Here is a 21,298-nt window from a genome sequence, read left to right as displayed (position 1 = left end):
TAGAGAGAAGTTCATTATTTTGTTTTTATGAACAGAAATGCATTAGACCTCATAAGCTGGGAGCACAGGATTCAAGATTCAATTTGTTCATCATTACATAACAGATTGCATAATGAAGTTAGAGGTTCTCTCCTTCCAGTTATTTGACAGAAACCCTGCAAACTGGAATAACAAGATTGGCAGTAGGTTAGGAGAGGATACAATGAAACATGGAGAACAAAATGAACATCTGGAACAACATTGTAGATGTCATGAATGTTCATCAGGTGTGCTCTCCCCTGGCAACATGGTAACTTGCTGGGAGAAAAAGTGAAACTGTGACAATAAAACGCAGTCAGTTGTCTTCTAATGTGAATGGAGACAAACTCTCTTAAGTACTTAAATCCATGTTAGTCTCAATATTACATTATAACTCCAAACCTGGAGTATTTATGCTTTATAATACTACATTAAATATGTGAACAAAGTGTAGTGCTATGTAAGAACATGTAAAAATAAAATCTTTTATTGCTATTTTGTTCAATAAGCCACAACCTGATAGTTTCTATGTTCTATGTAATGCTTATTTTCCAGTTTAAATAAAAACAACTGATTTTTTTAAAGTGCTTAACAAAACGTTATTGCTTAATCCCTGTACGGCCATGGTAAAAAGAAAGTACACCCTCTTTCTGTGATTCTATATTGATATGTATCAGGACATCATAAAAATTATCTAGTTTTTTTAGCTGTAGACTCAAGTGTACAAATACACACAATAGATTCTACACAATGTATTAAACAGCATCAAAGCCAGGATGAATGTGTTGAGTGTGGAAAAACTAAATACACTCCTGCTGCACAGACCTCAGCTAGCTTGATAAATGCTGGAATAGCAAAGCCTTTTCTCACTGCAGAGAATAAAGCAGCATGACTCAGGTTTAAAGAGTCGCACCTGAATTGGGTGAAAATTAAAATTATCAACCAAATTCTTTGCCAACTGTTAAAAAACTCTTCAGGTCACTTAAAAGACACTTTTGCTAAGTACCGATCTTAGCAAAAGTGTTGTTTATGTAAAAACCTTATAGTCCCTTATTCTTAATTGAAGAACTCTGTAAAAGAAATATGTTCTTCAGGGTCTTATGAAATATTTTCTAGTTTTTATTTGTTTCCCAACGAGTTTTTAACTTTTGATAATCATGTTGTCATTGAATAAAATTTTAACAAAAGAAAAGATCACATTTTGGGGGATTACTTTATCTGATACAGATGCCGATACAGATGCCCGAGCCACCTCAACTGACCCCTCTTGATGTGGAGGAGCAGCGGCTCTCCTCCGAGCTCCTCCCAGCTGGCTGAGCTCATCCCCCTATCTCTAAGGGAGAGCACGGCCACCCTTTGGAAGCAGCTCATTTCAGCCGCATGTATCTGGTATCTCGTTCCCGTTCGAACCGCCAGGCAATGTTGAAGAGGCGTGTCAGCCACGACAGCCCCACAACATCCAGAGACTTGAGATACTGACGGCGGATCTCATCCACCCCGTAGCCTTGCCACCGAGGAGCTTTTTGTCCACCTCGGTGACTTCAGTCTGGGTGATGAACGAGTCCAACTCAGAGTCCCCAGTTTCTGCTTCCACCAGGGAAGGCGTGACGGCAGATTTGAGGAGATTCTCAAAGTACTCCTTCCACCGCCCGATAATGTTCCCTCTCCTGATGCGCTGCACGGTTTGCCAGAATTGCTTCGAGGCCGACTGGTAGACAGGTCAAAATTTTGGGGGATTAGTTTATTAGTTTTAAAGATTTTGTAAAAATATAAAAAATCGACCTGTTAGTGTTTTGTCATTTAAAAACAAAGCAGTACGTGTTAATCTTCTCAGTTGTACCCCAGTGCAAAGATATGAGCTTACATTTCACATTTCATCTGTAGGTGCATGTTTTTAATGGTGTTGTGATTGTGTTCTACCCAAGTCAGTGACCTATAATGATATAAAATTAGTTTTCTTTTACATATTACCAACACTTTGACCTACCCAAAACACTTGCCTAGAATGTGAAGCTTTATCATTTCATTTATAAAGAACTATGACTAGAGACACTCTGGAGTAAACACTCATCCTCTGTTGAGGATCTTTGCTGAGAGAGGAGTTTCCAGAAACAGCTACTGCTACCTCCCGTTCTCTGTTTTCGGATGCGAAGAGTTGATAATCCATTTTTATTTGTGGCTCCAGTTATCTATGTGCAGACAAGCTTTAAAATAAGAGTTGCTATTTTGCTTCATAAACTACGTGCTTCATAAACTACGTGCATCAGTGCAGTATTGAGCTCACTTCACTCCCACAGCTGTCGTTCTGGAGCAGAGCTGAGCACATCAAATAAACTGGCAGTTCAGGTACATTTAACACTGTTCCAAAGTTCAGGTGGTAAATTTTAATTTCTGGAGGTTGATCAAACCTACCCGCCACCCACTCAGTGGTGGAGGAGTAATGATTTGGGATTTTTTTGCAACCCAAAACAGCTTTATATTGCATTGTGTTGGATAAGTAATGATTTGTTTGCTTGTTTTTCAGCAAAGTGTTTCAGGATGTGCAGTTCACACAATCCTGCATGAACTATTTTTTATAGCAAAATATTTTTGATTAAAATGTGAAACCACCACTGTGACAGCTAAAGATTTGCCCAATCTGGGTTGTGCAAGCATTGACTTGATGCTGCAAAAAAGACTTTTAAAGAGGGTGTGCTTTCTTTTTACGATCCACACATGTCACCTGTTCTTGTGGTACGTGAAGACAATCAGGCCTGATTAGGGAAGCATTTCCGGTTGAAAACTGGCCTGATCACTTACATGATTTGTCACGTCATTGACTTTTTGAAGCTGTTAAATCCTGATTGGAGGTTTTCCCCATTAGCGTTAGCTTTATAAAGAAGATTGACAAGATTAGACAATCTTGAAAGCACAATGTAGCCGTTGATAATAGAAATATTTTACCAGTAAAATTAAAAAAAAGATTCGGATACAGAAAGATTGGTTAGGTTGCCAGGCAACACGGAAACTTAATAGATGCAAAACGTGGGATGTCCACAGTTTAAAAAAAAAAAACCTGAGCCACATCAGCACAGGTGCGTCAGAGAGCTGCTTCTCCTGATGATCTCACAGTTGAATTTCCATCATCTTTCCTGCCTTTTCCCCTTCATTAGTTTTCTCTTACTTTCTACCAAACTTTCCTTTTATGCAGTCCTATTTCAGTAGATCTCACTTTTACAATTTATAGCCTTAGCTGTTTTAAAGATCAAGGACAGTTCAAATGAGCATAGAATGAGATCAGAAGCCCCCAAGAGTGCTTGAAGATGTTGAGGCTCATCACTGGCAGGTGTCTACGAGGGCATAGATTAGGCAGAGAGCTGTAGAAGACCAGGATAACTTTTCCTATTTATTTAACAGCTTTAGATCATAAACACAAAAATGTACTAGAAGTAGTAGGAAAATTATATATAGTTTTACAAATGTTTTTCCAAAAACAAAAATTTGAAAAGTATGGTGTGTATCTGTAGTTGGTTTAAGACCCTTTAATAAAATCTAGGGCAAGAAAGGTAAGGGTATAAAACAATAGTTCCAGGGTTTGAACATCAGTTCAGGCCATCATGTCAACATGGCAACAGGATGTTACGGCTGCAAACCTACAAGGAAACGGCCATACACCTAAACTGACATGCTAGGGAAGGAGAGCATCAATAATAAAAGTGGTCAACTCTGGTCACTTTGGAAGAGCTCCAGAGACCCATAGCTCAGTTGGGAGAAGCTGTAAACAAAACAAATATCAGTCATGTACTCCACATATGTGACCCGTTGAAGAGAGGCTAGATGAAAGCCATTATTGAATGAACATAAGTCCTGTTTGCAGTTTGCCAAAAACAATATAGAAAACACTGGAAATGCGTGGAAGAAAGGTCTCTGGCCAACATTTTTTTTGGCTTTCATGGAAATTTTTATGTAGAGTGGAAAACACTGAACATCACCCCTGAACACACTGTTCCCACAGTGAAACATGGCTGTGGCAACATCATACTGTGGGGTTGCTCTACTTCACGAGGCAGAGAGGTGCTCGTCTGAGTTTATGGGTGGATGGATGTAGCTAAACAAAGGCTAATGCTGGAAGAAAAGCTTAAGACTTAAGACTGAAGGACAGCCCTAAACATACAGCCAGAGCTACAATTGAGTGGTTCAGATCAAAGCATATCCACGGGTTGGAGTGGCCCGGCTAAAGTCCAGACCTAAATTCAATTTAGAATTTGTGTTAAAACTTTAAAACTGCTGTTTAAAGACTGTTTCCATCCAAATAAAACAACTGTTTTGCAAAGATGAATTTGAAAGTATGTATATGTGCATAGGTGGTAGAGACAGACCTAAAAAGACTTGCGTCTAGCATTGCAGCAAAAGTTGGTTATGCAGAGCATTGACTAGGGAAGGCTAAATGCAAATTCACACTGCACTTTTCAGATTTATGTTTTTACAAAAGTTTGAAATCTATGTATCTTTATCCTTCCACTGCAATATTTTGTACTGCTTAGTATTGGTCTGTCACTTATGTTTACAATAAAGTCTCTTGTTGGTTGTAGCTGTAACAAGACAAATGGGATGAATACTTTCTCAAGACAGAAAAAACCATAGTACCTGTACTGAAAATTTGTTTGTTTGAGCCTTTTCTGATTTCAGTACAGCAAACTGCATTATGTGTGGTTGCTCTTAGAATTTTAGTTTTCTGTTTTGGTTATTAGTTCTTGCTTTAGTTCACTCCAAAAAATATTATAGTCCACAGATTAGGCTGAATCTGTAATTGTTCTGTGTATTTTAGTTGCTTTGATTCCCAATTTTACCATTTTTCTTCACCACTCATCCTTCTCTCTGTGTGATGTTTAACATTGTAGCTCAGAGTCCACAGCGTGTGCTTGTTAATGGATTTATTCTCTGGTGAGTGCAGCTATTGGCTGTCAAAACAACCTTCAGCAGACAAACACTTCTAACCACTGTCTGAAAAGTTCTGCTAACATAGATTGACTATATGTTGGACCTTTAACACATAAAGTTGTGTTAGTGTTGCTTGTGCCTGTCTAGTCAGTGCCTGTAAACCACTGCTGGACCAGCTTCCCCATCTCTGTTGGAGAGTCCCCACAGCATGACGCAGCTTCACTATATGGAGGCTGTGATCAGATAGGGTGGTAAAGTATAAAATCTTGATGCTCTGTATTTTTTCTTTGCTCTTTTTTCATTTTGTTTGTCTGTTGAAAACATTAAGGACTCTATTGTTGCAAATCTGTACTGGGACGTATGCTCTTTTAGCACAAAAAAAAAAAGAAAATCATTATCTTGCAATATTTCTCCAAAAATAAGGACATTCAGTGGTGAGCCTAGTCAAATCATGCACTACTCCATAGTCAGAATACGACCCCGCAAAGCAAAACCACATCAGCTGTCATGCTATGCTGGTGGTTCATCATTAAGGTGTGGGAATACTTGATGTACAGCCAAAGGGAACAGTGAGATTCCTCTGAAGGTATTTTCCAGCATTATGACTGAAATATAAAAGCAGACTCCTTTTATAAATAAAACACAAGTAGCTGCTTTTAGAATAAGATTAAATATACTCCTTTATATGGAAAAGTAAGGATATTCTACCAAACAAGGTTTAATTTAACTTAAAAGTATTGTTTTTATTTACTGGAGAAATTAACACTGCAGAACATTGTTTTAAAATGATGTAGAAAGGAAAATATGTTGCTACTTATTTTATTGTAATTCTAATTTAATCCAAAACCCTTTGTTCTCTCGTTAAACAAGGTGAACATTTTGTTTATTGTCCGCTGCCTCCTGCTCTGTGCGAATGCTTTGGGATTATTTCTGGAGCCAAGGAAAGATACTCTTTGATCTCAGTTCAGTGCAACAGCCATTATGAGGAATGTGTTGCTTTCTTTGGAGTGGCTGGCGGTGGCCCATTGTTGGCTCAGCCTAGCTTATTCCTGTTGAACCAACCAATCAGGGTGGGAAATCCAGTTGCGGTTATCCCAACCTGCTGGAATTCTCCTGTTAGTTTCTCGATCAGGCCAATCACCAGGTGTACATCACCTAGTAAAAAATAAAGATGGTCAATTCTTGGAAAAGTACAGTGAACACTATTTTATCCTAGTCAGTGTAGTACAACTTTGGTATGTTTTTGTATTGGGGTTTTATGTAATATGCCATTATAAAGTAGGGCATAGCTGTGGTGTATATATTGTATTCAGTTTTACTTTAAAACCATAAATAAAATTTATGCCAAGACATTGCCCTTGGAAATCACATAATTTGTAAATTTATTTTAATAATAAATCCAGCTAGTGGAACTCAAGACAGGTCAAGAATAAGTTGTGGACAAGTTTAAAGCAGCGTAAAATCATAGCTGAAGCTTTGGACTCGGTCCATTATCTGAAAATGGAAGAAATATGGCACAACTGCAAACCTTTGAAAACATGGCTTTCTACCTAAACCAACTGAGCCGGTATTAAGAGTGTTAACAGAAGTGGCCTAGTAGCCCATGGTAGCTCTGGAGGAACTGCAGAGATTACCAGCTCAGGTGAGAGAATGTGTTGGAAGCATAACTAGTAGTCCATCACTTTATAAATCTGACCTTCATTGAAGACTGACAAGAAAGTCACTATTAATAGAAAGCCTGAAGAAGTTCACCTTGCCACAAGCCATGCAGGGGACACAGCAAACACGTGAAACAGGGGGCTCTAGTCATGTTAGACGTAAACAGAACATTTTGGCCAACATGCAAAATGATACATGTGTCTAAAAACTAAACCCCTATCTATTCTCATGGTGAAAGATGGTGGTGGCAGCATTATGCTGTGGGGATTCTTTTCTCTAACACAAATGAGGAAAATATGGATTTGGATGAAATAAATGGCCTAAACATACAGATAGATCTAAAATGGAAGGAATTAGAGCCAATCCTCCTCGTGTTAGAATGGCCTAGTCAATGTAAAGACCCAATAAACCCAATAAAATACATTGATGTTTGTGGTTGTAACGTGACAAAATGCAATAAAAGATTAAGGGGTATAAATACTAAGGCCAGGCAAAAATATTTATTGTTTAGGTAGCAGTTTCTTTATGAAGAATTTGAATAGCCTTCATTTTGGTCTTTGCTTCAGTCGGGGGTTTGCCTTTGTTGTAGTCCTCTACGAATTGTGGGGGCTTAAGAAGGTTCATTGTCCTCTATAGCGTCCGCCCCTCCCTTTTCTCTCTAATCAAATAGTCTCCATGAGGAAATGCCAGCAGATTTAGGCATCTATTCATATCTGATGGCCTATGAACTCAGATCTCAGAGTGCAATGGTTGGGTTCTAACTCCTAACAAATGTGGGTCAGACTGGCTGGATTTTAGACCTAAATAGAAAATGTGAACATAATCAGAGCAGAGGACTACTTCCTCTTGGATTTATGTTACAGAAAAATGCACAATTACAGTGTAGTATAGGACGGAAGGAAAATCTTTGAGCTCAAAGTATGCAGAAAGCTGTCACATGATAAAACAAGCCATCTCCTGCAGCCACACTGCATTTTTACACACATAATCAGAAACTGTTTCATGCAATCCTGCAGTCACATGCACAGGCGCCATCACCAACACTCAGATGTTTAATCTGTCCATAGCGCTTGGATGGGAGCTGCATACAACCTGCTAATTAGTGGCCAGAGGAGGCCTCTGTTTGTCTGCTCTCTTCCTGTGCGCCTCAGAAACAAGTCTCTCTGTGTCCCTATCTCTGCCCTGAAAGATATAGAGGGAGGGAGGGAAGACTGAGAGGGCTGTTTTGTTTCGAACTGCTTAGAGCTTCTTTTAGTACATTTAGAAGCTCTGTGACCTCTTTAGGGCTGAGCAGGAGGAGCAGCAGCCAGGAAAACCATCCGGATAGCAGGTAAAGTGGCTCAACATGTGGCTGTAGTGTTTTATCTTCATGCTGGAGTATCAGGGATTTCTTGGCCTTATTGGAACTCAACCTAATTTTTTATTGAAATATTTACTCTCTCTACTAAACTTAGTTTCTTTAGAAAACTAAGTCTTATGTATCTATTTTTGCCTGTCATTCCTGTGTTTTTCATACATTTGTGTGTGTGAGGAAATCCCTGCTCCCTAACTCACCGCACTCCCACTTCCTCCGCTTCCCTTCCTCGGCACAAACTCGGTTTTCCTCTTCCCTCTCTGCCTGTCCCGTGCTCATCTCCGTGGGATTCACTGACACAAACCTCCAAAGTAAGTGTTGAGTTGGATCCTGGTGTCTTCAGCATGTGTTTCTGCATTTTTCTCTCTGTTGACATTTTCGCCCAGAGCGTGGCCACTTGACCCATTTCTTGTCTTTCCTTTACGCTAACTCAACAGGTGAGGTAGGAGGTGGAGATGGATTTGTTCTTTTTCACAAAAAAACTTTTTACAGAGCCTAGATTTACCGGAGTATCTCCCTAAATGTCTGATACTGAATTGAATTTGTTCCTCAGCTGGAATTACTTTGCACTATAAATACTTCATTAATTCACTGTGACATTTATCTAAGCCACCAGGGTTCTCATATTTAGAAGCCTTTCTTTCCTCTATCATATTTAATGTGACTAATCATTTAAGTTAAATTGGGACTTGATGCAAATAAAAAATGTTTCTGTTTCTTTTTGACTCTCCTTTCATTTCCTGTAACTGTCTTTAGCCATTAACTTCATTTGCTTTGAAGGACAACGCCTTCTTCCACTGCGTGCCACAAAGTAATCTGCTGCATTTCCTGCCTAATCTGACCTGGTGACACAAAAGTTCATGCTCACAAAAGATATTTGGGAAATCTGGTACTTTGTTTGATTGTTCCCGTATAGTAGAGGTTTCCTAAACTGCTGAACTTGTAAAAATTTAGAATGTTATTTGGGAAAAAACATTACAAATTCAGTTCTTATTCTAAAAGTAACTAAGTACCATGACCATATTGATACGGAACATTGCCTTGACATAACAGAGCTAATCATTGAGTCATAATGTAATGAAAACGGGAAGGGGAAAAAGTAGTGATAAACTACATGGATGAGTAGAATTGTAAAATGGAACATGATTTGTAGTTTCAATACAGTTCATTTATTGCCATGGGTCTGGTTGACTAGTGAAAGTTAAGCTGCTGTCACACTGTTTCCTATCTTGCAATCTGTGTTGTCAAATTGTCCTAGTTTCTGTGCTGCTTTTGATGCCCTTACAGTTGGAATAGTGCATCTGTATTGGGATTAGGAGTGTTGAATAAACAGTGCTCAATTGCGTCAAGATGGGGTATTGCACTTCTGTTTGGAATTTTTATTCCATATTTAAATAACAACTGCTCATCAACGAATACAATTGCAGTGTTTTTAGTGCCCCAAGTAGTCAAGTAGGCATTACTACATGTAAGCACATAGTTATGTTATCGGGTGCGATATTACAATAGCAGACTTTGAGTTGTGCATGAGGGTTAATATGCTTTGATCGACCACCGAACCTGTTTCATATGTGTCTGTTTTTTCATTGCTTTTATACAAACACAAAATTTTTATCTGGCATTTTAAATTCTGCTGTCAGATAGAAAACTGTAAACTTGCCTTGTCATGTGAACATTTTAAAATCTTTCTTACTTTCTTGAGAGAATTTCTAAGGAGTCTTCTGGCTCACGGGATTGGTGGGTTACTGATGTAGGAGAGCGTTGTTTCCATATGTGAGAGTATGATTGGGCTACAGAAATGTCTACATGTGTTACAGCTGCCAAATATCATTGATATGAATGACAGAATATTTTCTATTTTATATTGGTATCTTCATCATACATCTAAACTCTCATTGTAAAGCTATAATATTGTGCAGGAACTTTGACTATTAAATCTTATTTAATACAGCACCCTTCACACTTTTAGCACCCCTGGTAAAGATGTGTAAAACACATTACAATAGATGAGTCTTTTATTGCAGTCATATAATCTCGTACTGAAAATTCTAGAACACAACCTTTACAGAGGGGGTGGTTTGCGCTTACCCCTTTTGCCAATAGCACAGCACTTTCTCTTCTCCTGGTTGGAGCATATAGAGAGAGATATTATAAAGAGTTTATGGTGTCAATGCTCTAGGAATGATAACAGGGCTTTTTGGAATAGATCAATTTCTACAGCATTACAAATGCTCTTCTGCTTAAAAGGAAGGTGGTGCTTTTCAACATGTTCATCCTTTCTTTTACATCATACCTACCTGGAATGTTTGTTGTAGGAAAGGTAAAGCTCAGTCTCATGTGGCCAAAGCACACAGTCCAGTTAAAGTCCCAGCCTTGTTTGGCAACGGATGGATGGATGGGCTATATTGGTTGTCTCGTAGTGACATAAATTCTCCTTTGACGGGGCTTCCTTAAAACATAAACTAAAATACATTTAGAAAAATAGCCTACATCTATATATAAAATAATTAAAGAAAAATTAACAAAGACGATGTGAGTACGATGACTTGGTTAGAAGGATTATCGCAGAGGGGACAAAAGATTTTTTTATACATGTTTTTGCTGGCAAAAGGAAATGTGTAGACCACCTAACCTGAGATCCAGGCAAGACCATGTCTAAGACCAAAGCAATGGGAGACCAGTTTCATGACCATTTCCTTAATCATACCCATATAGTTGTTTCTGCCAATATTTGAAAATATGCACCTAACTTTTTTACAATAAGGTGCAACATTATGGGGAACCCAAACATGTATGTAAGCAGACACTCAATTACATGTCACCGTTAACAATTTAAACACATATACAAGACAAGTCTGAAGAGTTCATACATCCAGCTAAATGTTACCTTATTCTTCATAAGCTGCAGGCAGAGTGAATGGAGGCAACAGGTGAAGGTGGAGGACCTAAATCAATTACCGTTCTTTCTGTCTGTTGTACAAGCAGAAATAAGGCAGGCAGGTAGGTTTGTACAAAAACATTTCCCCTCGTTTTCTCACTCCTCTCATCTTCTCATCCTGGGCACATAGAACCATAAGTGGTAGTGTTGTTTTCAAAAGAAAAAACGTTATTGATTGCCTTTGAATGCAGCCAGGATGTCACTAAATTAGAGTAAGAAAAAGATAGCTAAGCTGTGGTCTTGACTGGTCTTGAGAAAAAATCTAGAACATTCCGAGACTTAGACGAGACCAAGACAAGAAATGTTGCCTAAAGACCTAGATTCATACTGGTCCCAAGTACCACTCAACCTTTAGAAATATTTTTGTAGGTGTCCCTTCCCATCCTGCACAGTCGGTGGGGTAGGAGGGTAAAATGGGGTCCTCGTCCAGCCTCGTTTGTCACAGTTCCAGCTGTTTCCACTTTTGCAATAATTACTCCCACTGTACGTGGTCAAGTTTAGATCTGAAGCAATTTTTTTTTTGATCGCCACTTTTGACCAATGATGATTATCCTCCTTCTTGTGTTCCTTGAATTGCATGTTCTCTTGTCTTTCCCATTTTGAAAATTGGAATCTAAATAGATTTACTCATAATAAAAGTTGGATTTTTCAAAAAATGTCGGCGTCTGGTTATGCTGCTGCAATAAAAGATTGATTTGTTTTTAGTTTTTTTCATACCTCTTTACCTGGGGTTCCAATAAATGTAGTGGGTGTTGTATATGCACCATTGCCCTTAAAGATGGAATAAAATGTATTGTACCTCTCAATTTAATGTGAGATTTATTCTTGACAGAACATTTTTAACTTCTCACATATTCACAAAACAGTTCCAAATTTAGGGGCAATAGTGTACCTTAAAGTGCGTTGTACTTGAATACTAGTTGAGTAATTGTTTTTGTTTGTTTTCTTCCATTAGCTTCTTAAAGGAACATTTTTTACTTTTAGCTTGGTGCGTGAAATCTAAGCCTAGCCAGTCTGTCTAGCCAAATCAGTGTTGGCTAAGGCCGGCCACATGTGGATTAAAGGCATACAAGAAGTCTGACTGGATCACCATTAGCTAGTAATGGCAATCTAATTGAGTGCTGGTGAAGACGGAAAGTGGTAGGAGAAAAAAAAAAAAAAAGATATGGCTCTTTGAGTTTGTTGGCTTTTTATTAAGTGCTCTGCGAAATACATTTCAGATTGAGAGCCAGTGATGTGAGCAAAACCATCAACGGACTGATTGCGCACTCAGCCAGAGTGATTTATGTTTTTGGAGTGTGCTCTCTGGAAGATTGATGGCCTGGTGCAATGTGGGTAATGTAGTAGTAGATAATGACAAGAAGACTAATAGGTTTTGAATGAGGAAAAGCGGCAGGAAGAAGGTGAATGAGGGGATAATGGAGTCATTTTATAAATATATTTAAACCAATGGTAGGGTGAAGTATAGCCACATACAAGTTGTTATCATAGTGACATGTTAACCACTGATCCCATTAGAGAGGTTGCAACATGAACAGATAGCCAGGAGTCACTCCCGAATGATGAGTACTGTTTTATGGGAAAACGACATCCAACGGTGGTGTCATAGGAAAGGGAATGTTTTGTCTTGTTGGCTAAAATCCCGCTCTCTTCTGTAACCTTTTCCCCTGCTTCACATCGCTGCTGTTTTTCATTCTTACCCCGTACACATCTTCCTCACTGATAAAGGACATTTGGGCTTTGGCTCACTCTCAAAGCCCTTCGGGGCTCAACCTTTTCACTGCAGCTGCAGGAATTTGCAATGTGAAATCTGTCTGTTCTTTCCAGTGAATGAGACTGCTACATAAATGTCCAATATAAACATCAAGTTGTAGTGCACATTTTCTCACATTAAAGTCTCAAACAGTCAAATTTAGCTTGTGTTTTATTGACATATATGTTAATGTTAAACAAAACAGTGAGTTATTGTAAAGTGGAATGAAGGGGATGCATGGCTTTGACATTTGTGAAATCTGAAAAATGTGGAGTGCAAATGAATTAAGTCAATACGACTTTTTTTCTCCAGTTACTGCAGCATATCCTTTGGTATGTCTGTACTAGCTTTGAAAATCCAGAAACAGGTTTTTTGTTTTTGTTGCCCGTTCTTTTGTGAAAATAGTTCAGGCTCATTCAGATTGGAGCCAGTTTTCAAGTGTTACCACAGATTCCCTATTTGATTTAGGTTTAGACTTTGACAAAGTCAGTCTAACATGAATGTGGTTGGATTCCATTGTAGCTCTGGCTTTATGTTTAGGATTGTTGTCCTGCTGGAGGAGTGAACATCTGTCCCACTCTCAAGTCTTTTCCTCTAGGATTGCCCTGTATCTCCCATCAATCTTCTTACCATCTCTGCCAAGCTTCCCATTCCCTGCAGAAGAAAAGTAGCCCCACAGCATGATGCTGCGACCCTCATGTTTGGTAATAGTGTATTAATGGTATTGTGCAGTGTTAGTTTTCAAGCATAGTGTTTCGCCTCTAGACCAAAAGATCTAATTTTGGTCTCATCTGACCGAAGCACCTTCTTTCACATATCTTCTCTGTCACCTACATGACTTTCTACAAACATTAATCAGGACCTCTAATTGCTTCTTTTTTTTTTTTTACCATTCCTCTACAAAGGCCTTTTTTGTGGAATGTATATCTAATAGCTGTCCGTTCAATAGATTATCCCACCTGAGCTGTGGATGTCTCCAGCTCGCCCAGAGTTGGCATAAGCCTTTTGGCGTTTTCTCTGATGATGATCTGTTAGCCTAAGAGGACGTCTTGCCATATTTCTCCTAACCCGGTTTCAAACTTCTCCATAACTTGTTTGGATGTTTTCTCATGCCTTCATTTTGAATTTTGGGGAATTTTGGGGATCCTTTCCATCAGTTATTACTCCTTTTTGGGTTGAAACAAAGCATGGGATGAGCGGAGACCCTGAAGCAATTCAACCAAGATGTATCAACAGACATGTCTCTCCTCAGTTTAAACAAGCCCTCCTTTGCTTAAAACTTTACTAATACATGTTCATTATCTTTCATGATCAGATTTGTCATATTTAAAAAGTGTGTACATTTCATGGCAATCATATCCGGAGTACAAATGTTTGCAAAATACGAACAAAACAAAGAGTTTCAAAAGAGCAAGGTGTTTTCCAGCCCTGTGTTTTTAGTGAACTCTGCCCCAGACAGCTCATCATAATCCAACTGTGTGAAGATGTTTTAACTCAAATGGTAGCCTTGAGCTGAACTCAGAGATTACAGTGATGAAGCTTGTTTTTGGCTTGGTGTTCGGCTTTAGTTAATGGCAGGCTGCAGCATGTACTGTAATTGGAGATGCCCTTGTGGTAAATGGATGGAGTATGATTGTTTGTACCCACGAAAGTACTTCAAATAAATGATGGTGGTGGAGAAAATCCACCAAGGAATTGTCCTGCTGTCAGCCATATGTTTTACGAAAAACGATAAACATTTCTGTTTCCCTTTGTCTTTTTACAGGATTTTAAGCATTCAGTTGAGCTGGTCACCTCTCCATCACTGGATGTTTTCCTGCCTGAAGACGAGGACAACCCATATGAATCTGTGACCACCGCCGTCACACGCAAACCTTGTTCCCTTGAAATCAACCACCGACTCAACGTCTGCGCCCGAAATGGTAAGAGGAATCACTTTGTAATTTTTTTGTGTCACTTCTGCAGTTTAAAGCTCACAAATGAATAAATAGATCACCATCTTCCAAAAAATAGACTGATGGTGCACTGTGAACATAAAGTCAGGTGTACCATGAAAGATATTTTTTATTTTAGGTTCGTAATGCTTTGGATACATTTAACAACCTTAATCTTATTACACTTCGAATTAAATTTCTGGAAATCAATTATGTAAATAATATGAACTATATATATTTTTTTTTTAAATCAAATTCAGGCTAACCAGTATGCATTACTTTTCAGTTGTTTTCATTAGTAGGATTTTAGGTCATTTTAAAAACTTGTTTTGTGTATTTAGATTATTGCTCCATGACGGCTGATGGGTTAAACATCTTTCATAAACGTGTACACCACATGTGTGAGTGGACAACTTCTCAAATTAAGAGAAAATGTTTAAACAGAATAAAAGCTAGCATCTAAGCAGGGGCTGGTATGGAGTTCTTACAGTATGATAGTATAAATACCACGTTATCTCAGGAGTTGTACAAAAATGTATAATGTGATCTAGAAAGAAACAGAAAAGCAAGAGTTATTCCTACTGCTGCTCAAATAATAAACAGTATAGATCATTACAGTTTATTCTTATAATAACATTTATGTATTTTTATTTAATACATAAGCTTGAATACCTTCTAAATTTAATAGCAAATTTTATAGAATGTAAATGCTTTAATTGCATGTAATATTATAGCTTCTGCTCTTTATAGAATAACAATGGGAGCCAATATTAGGTGGTTAATTATTCAGACTATTAGTTTTTTACAAAATTACAAAATCATTAAAAAGTCTAATGTTTTTTGTCACATATTTTGTGAAACTCATATATAGGTTAATAACACATAGAGTGAGATATATCAAGCCATCGTGTCTTGTAATTATGATGATTATGGCTTACAGAAAATAAAAACACTAAACTTAGTGTCTCAGAAGATTTGAATATTGTGAAAAAGTTATATTAATATTGGAAACTCGTGATGCCACATCCTAATCAGCTAATTAACTCAAAGCACCAGGAAAGGTTTCCTGAGCCTCAAAATGGTCTCTCAGTCTGGGTCAGTAGACTACACATTCATTGAGAACACTGCTGACTATACAGATGTCCAGAAGACAGTCTTTGACACCCTTTATGTATGGGTAAGCTACAAAAGGTCATTGCTAAAGAAGTTGGTTGCTTAGAGAGTGCTGTATCCAAAGACATTTATAGAAAGTTGAATGAAAGGAATAAGTGTGGTAGGAAAAGGTCCATTCAAGAATTAGGAGGTGCTTCACAAGGGGTGCACTTAGGCTGGAGTCAGCGCATCAAGATTCACTATGCACTGAAAAAATCCAACTCATGGGTTGAAAACTTCATGTTCAGAATCAGAATCAGCTTTATTGCCAAGTTCGTACATACAAACAAGGAATTTGACTTCGGTACACTTTGCTCTTTGGTTTGTTTTTGCATCACAGAATATAAATATTTACAATGTACAATATACACATATATAAATAAAAAGGTGCATTTGCAACATCTGTATGCTGTTGTTCTGTACTCTATTGAATGTTCATCAGAGAAACAGCCTGGGGGAAGAAACTGTCTCTGTGGCAGCTGGTTTTAGTGAACAGTGCTCTGTAGCGACGGCCTGAAGGTAAAACTCTAAACAGTTTATGTGCAGGGTGTGTGGGGTCTGCAGAGATTTTAGCAGCTCTTTTCTTGACCCTAGACCTGTATAAGTTCTGGATGGAGGGAAGGTCAGTCCTGATTATTCTCTCTGCAGTCCTGATTATTCGTTGCAGTCTGGACTTGTCCTGTTTTGTGGATGAGCCAAACCACACTGAGATGGATGAAGACAGGACAGATTGAATGATGGCAGTGGAGAAGATGACCAGCAGCTCCTGTGGAAGGTTGAACTTCTTGAGTTGCCTCAGGAAGTACAGTCTCTGCTGGGCCTTCTTTCGAACAGTGTCTATGTGTGAAGACCATCTCAGGTCCTCAGAGATGGTGGTTCCTAAGAACCTAAAGTGGTCCACGGCCGATACAGTGTTGTTGAGGATGGTAAGGAGTGTGTATGGGGGTGGTCTTCTCCGAACGTCCACCACCATTTCCACAGTCTTGAGTGGGTTGAGTTCAAGGTAGTTCTGACCGCACCAGTGTACCAGCCAATCCACCTCCTGTCTGTTTGCAGACTCATCACCGTCCTAGATCAGTCCAATGACAGTGGTGTCATCTGCAAACTTGAGGAGTTTCACGGATGGGTCCGATGAGGTCCAGTCATTTGTGTACAGGGAGGAGAGGAGTGGGGATAGAACACACCCCTGGGGGGCACAAGTACTTATTGATCTGGATCGGGAGAAGATGCTCCCCAGTCTCACCTGCTGCTGTCGGTCCGTCAGGAAGCTGTTGATCCACTGACAGGTGGAGGCTGGGATGTTGAGCTGGGTGAGCTTCTGGTGGAGGATGTCTGGTATGATGGAGTTGAAGGCCGAGTTGAAGTCTACAAACAGGATCCTGACGTACGTCCCTGGGTGGTCGAGGTGTTGCTGGATGAAGTGTAGACCTAAGTTAACAGCATCATCTGCCGACCTGTTTGCTCGGTAAGCAAATTGCAGGGGGTCCAGCAGGGGGCCTGTAATGTCTTTTAGGTGCTTCAACACCAGCCACTCAAAGGATTTCATGACCACAGACGTCAGGGCTACAGGCCTGTAGTCATTTAATCCTACGATGGTGGGTTCCTTGGGCACCGGGATGATGGTGGATCGTTTGAGGCAGGAGGGGACCTCACATTTGGTTGGCCAGGCGAGGACTCTGTTCAGGAGTTTCCTTGTGTTTCATTGTGTCAAGCCACTCCTGAAGCAAAAACATTGTCAGAAACATCTTAGGAGACAAAGAACTGGACTGTTTATCAGTGGTCTAAAATCTTCTTTTCAGATAAAAGTAAAGTTTGCATTTCATTTGGAAATCAAGGTCCCAGTCTGGAGGAAGAGTAGAGAGGCATAAAATCCGAGTAGCTTGAAGTCTAGTGTGAAGTTTCCGCAGTCAGAGATGATTGACTGTCCACTGAGTTTTCTGAAGTCCACGGTCAATGCAGCCATCTACCAGGAAATTGCAGAGCACACGATGACCTCATCTGTTGCTCCCAGCATTTCTAGCAGTATAACTGGGGAGTTAATAAATAGGCATTGGCATTTAAGTACCAAGTACTTTGCTTTCTCGTTTTATCTATGATACTGAAAAAGAAATTAAGAAATGCTTTTATTTTCTGTATTGTATGTCTTTTTATCACAAAATTGTACTTGCTGCACTTGCACAGGCAAACAGCCTCACTAAAAATAACTGTCTTCATTGTTCACATTTGCAACAGGGTGCATTTATGATTCAAGCTTCATTTAGCACAACATCTGCAAGTTGTGATGATGTAGGATTTAACTGAGACTGCTCCATCACCCCTTTCTGCAAGAAATTATATATCAGAATCAAACAATGGGAAAAAACCTTTGTATGAGCATTGTTTTTTTTATGTTCTGAAGGCATCTTATAGAATAAATGATTTTTCTGAACACCCACAAAGCTAATTGGCAGAAATTGTTCCCATTTCAAACCAAAGTAAATCTGCTTTGTGTCAGAGGAAAAATAAATGCATTCCCAACAGCCACCCAGATCATGTGCTTACATGTTTAGCTTGGAAGACAAGCGTAGCACATTAAAACAAGTGATCATATGTGTGCAGCTATTCTTAATTACTTGCCTGTGGGAAACTAGTTGGAATATTAAGCTAAGAAAGCCATTTCTTTTATGATCAGGCTTTGTCTTCAGATCAGAGGTCCGTGTTAGAGATCCTGTTTGCTCATCACGTTTGGTCTGCTGAATTGTAGTTTAGGCACCCACAGAGTACGCTTCCCCTTTCGCTTGTCTCCCATTGCTAAGCTACACACTGCAGGTTGTCAGGGCAACTGCATCCCTGGCTGGTGAGTCACCTGTATGTTGCCATGGGAACTGTCTTGATAGTGACAAATCAAATCCCACTTTTCTTTTCCTCCCTCCCACAAACAGAGCAGCGAGAGGCTACCATAGAGGGGAGTCTCATCCCATGTTTTTTGGTTGCATCTTGATTGGCTGCAAAACAGTCGATATTCATTCAACAGCTCGAGTGCAAGAAGCTGAATGTTGGGTGCTTTCTGTCAGTTTAAGGATCTGTTGGTGGAAAACTGCTCGACTGATGTAAGTGAGCTGTGTGGGTGCTGTTTGTTCTCCGCTCTCTATGTTGTCTTACCTGACCAAATGGGGAAGAGAGAAAGAGAGAATAAAACCGACTCGAGCCTGAGCTTTCTACATCTCCAAGTTTTTGCTGAAAATTTTGCCAGAAATCCCTGCTGCCTGCACACATTTTATTCTTGTGGAAAAACAGGGTGCAGATTACATTTTGAGCTGACAAAGCTGGAGACCAGTCTTAGGCTGATCCTTTACATAAATTTGAACTTCTGAAACAGCAGGAAGGAAAATCCTGGATTCCTGCTCTGAGCCCAGTCACATGCCAAGCAAGCTAGACGTGGATGTGAATCCGTCTCTTTATCTGCCCCTGAGAGGAAGGATGTGATGACATAGCAGCATGGTGTCAGTTGCTTTGAGATGTTAAGGAGAAAGCACAAACTTAATGCATTACAATGCAAAAATAGTCCCCTTCCAAATGAACTGATCACTTTTTTGTCTGAATGCTCTTGGTCTGTAAGATGATTAACAAGCCAAAAAGCAGTGCATAATTCTGAAGTGGAAGGAAAAGGATTCATGGTTTTCAGTTATTTTTACAAACAGAAATCTAAAAGGTGTGGGTGCAGCTCGTGGCGCAGTGGTAGAGCGAATGCAACTCATGTACGGAGGCCTCACTTCCTCAATGTGGCTGTCCCTGGATCGAGTCCCGACCCAGTGACGTTTGCCGCATCTTTCCCCTCTCTTCACCCTTTCTAGTCTGCCTATTTCCAGAAAAGGAAATATACAAAATAAAGGCCAATAGCACTGCAAAAGAATCTAAGAAGTGTGCTGTGCATTGGTATTCAACCCCCTTTACACAGACGCCCTTAAAAACAAAATCCTTTGTAGGTTGTAAAACACTTCTCCAAGAGTTGGACATCTTTTCTGTCCACCGCTTGAAACTGGAAAGAGAATAGCCCAGCTGCAATTGTACCACAACATGTAGAAGGTGGTGCTCTGTTTAGATGAAACAAAAACAGAACTTTTTGTGCTACGTGCAAAACACTGTGGTGAAAAAGTCATACTGAACATCACCTTGAAAACACCACTCATGGTGAAACATTCTGGTAGGAGTATCATGCACTACCTTAAAGACTCAGAGCTGCATTTGAATGGTTTAGATTGAAACATATTCATGTGTTTGAATGACCCAGAATGAATGCTTTTGCAAGGCACTGGAGATATACCTATGCATCTGAACCGACCGCAGTCCGTGAAACAGTTATTGAAAGTTTTCAACAGGGGCCCAGTGGTTGATGAGGAATGCAGTAAAGGGTTAAAAACAAAGAAAATTTGTAAAATATTTATTAACAAATAATAAGGTTTTGTCCCAATACAACCGATCATGTATGTAAAATAAAGAAATATATATATAAAGCCGGCTGTGCAGGTGGACGATTTCTGCAGGTGTTCCTGTCAGCTGCATTGTCACAGCTTTGCAGACTGAGAGTCTCTGAACCACTTCTCTGCCTCAAAAATCAAAGCAGCTTTATTGCATTCTTTGTGCTCACTGTCGCTCAGTCAGGCAGCCTCAGATACACCAGGAATCAGTTGTTGCTGCATAAATGAATCCTGTGTTTCCTGAGCTTCTTGTTACTATGATGGAACTAATTCTACCTTGGATGCTGCAGTATTTATGGAAATGATGCATCCCAGTGCACCACATGTCCTCTGACTTTACAGCTGTCATTTCTGACAGGAAATAAATGTAATTATGTTCATTGTAGTGCAACGTATATTGGGAACAGAGTTTCTAGCTTAATCCCCTAACTGCATGAGTTCTAAAGCAGTCATTAACTAAATTAAGCAGGGATTATACTTGCTGCATGGGATGGATTTGTTTCAAACAAGAGGATCTAAGTCTGCTGCACTACTTGCCTGCAGATGCCGTTAGCCCTAATTAGTCACAATCTCTTCAATTATTTCACATGCAAAGAGCAAAATGCTTGCCATGTTAGTAAGGTTTTTAGGGATTTTTTTTTAATGAAGCACACAGGGGCCTTAAATAGACACAGCGTCCGAATTGGCAATGTGGTGCATTTATGTTGTTATGATTTGCAAATATTTCTAAATTACACAATATTTCTCTACTTATAGCCTATTGCCAAATCAGTTGTACATAGTGTTTGTAGTTAAATCATGAGCTATTGATTGAAAAGAAAGCCCTTGCAGAACGTGACGCCTCTACAGCACTCTGTTTCATATTCTGCCGCATACTGTTGCATAAACTCCTAAAGAGCATGAATGCTACTAATTTTGGGCCCATAATGATTTATGTGAACCATTTTTTTTGCATGGAGGACTGAGTATTCAACAAATAACTTGAAGCTTATTTAAAAACAAGATTTGGTGCTGAAATTTAAATGTATTTAAATACAAATAATAATAAATACAAATTATTTAAATTTAAATAAATCAGCCATATACTTTTTTAGCAATTAACAAGCTTCTAGT

At 39.2% G+C, this 21,298-nt stretch overlaps 1 protein-coding gene across 10 annotated transcripts in view; it reads left to right on the top strand.

The window, feature by feature from the left end:
- Nucleotides 1-21,298, top strand: part of anks1b (ankyrin repeat and sterile alpha motif domain containing 1B) — a 304,218-nt gene that overhangs the window by 138,068 nt on the left and 144,852 nt on the right. For all 10 annotated transcript variants that reach the window (XM_047389441.1, XM_047389442.1, XM_047389440.1 and 7 more), the window contains one exon: nucleotides 14,408-14,564. In XM_047389441.1, the coding sequence (XP_047245397.1) occupies nucleotides 14,408-14,564 (157 nt within the window). The remainder of the gene's footprint in view (nucleotides 1-14,407; nucleotides 14,565-21,298) is intronic.

This window comes from Girardinichthys multiradiatus, chromosome 17 (genome assembly GCF_021462225.1).
Source record: "Girardinichthys multiradiatus isolate DD_20200921_A chromosome 17, DD_fGirMul_XY1, whole genome shotgun sequence".
In the NCBI taxonomy this organism is placed as follows: domain Eukaryota; kingdom Metazoa; phylum Chordata; class Actinopteri; order Cyprinodontiformes; family Goodeidae; genus Girardinichthys; species Girardinichthys multiradiatus.
Note: the sequence above shows the minus strand (reverse complement) of the source record. Positions and strands in the feature narration are given on the sequence as shown.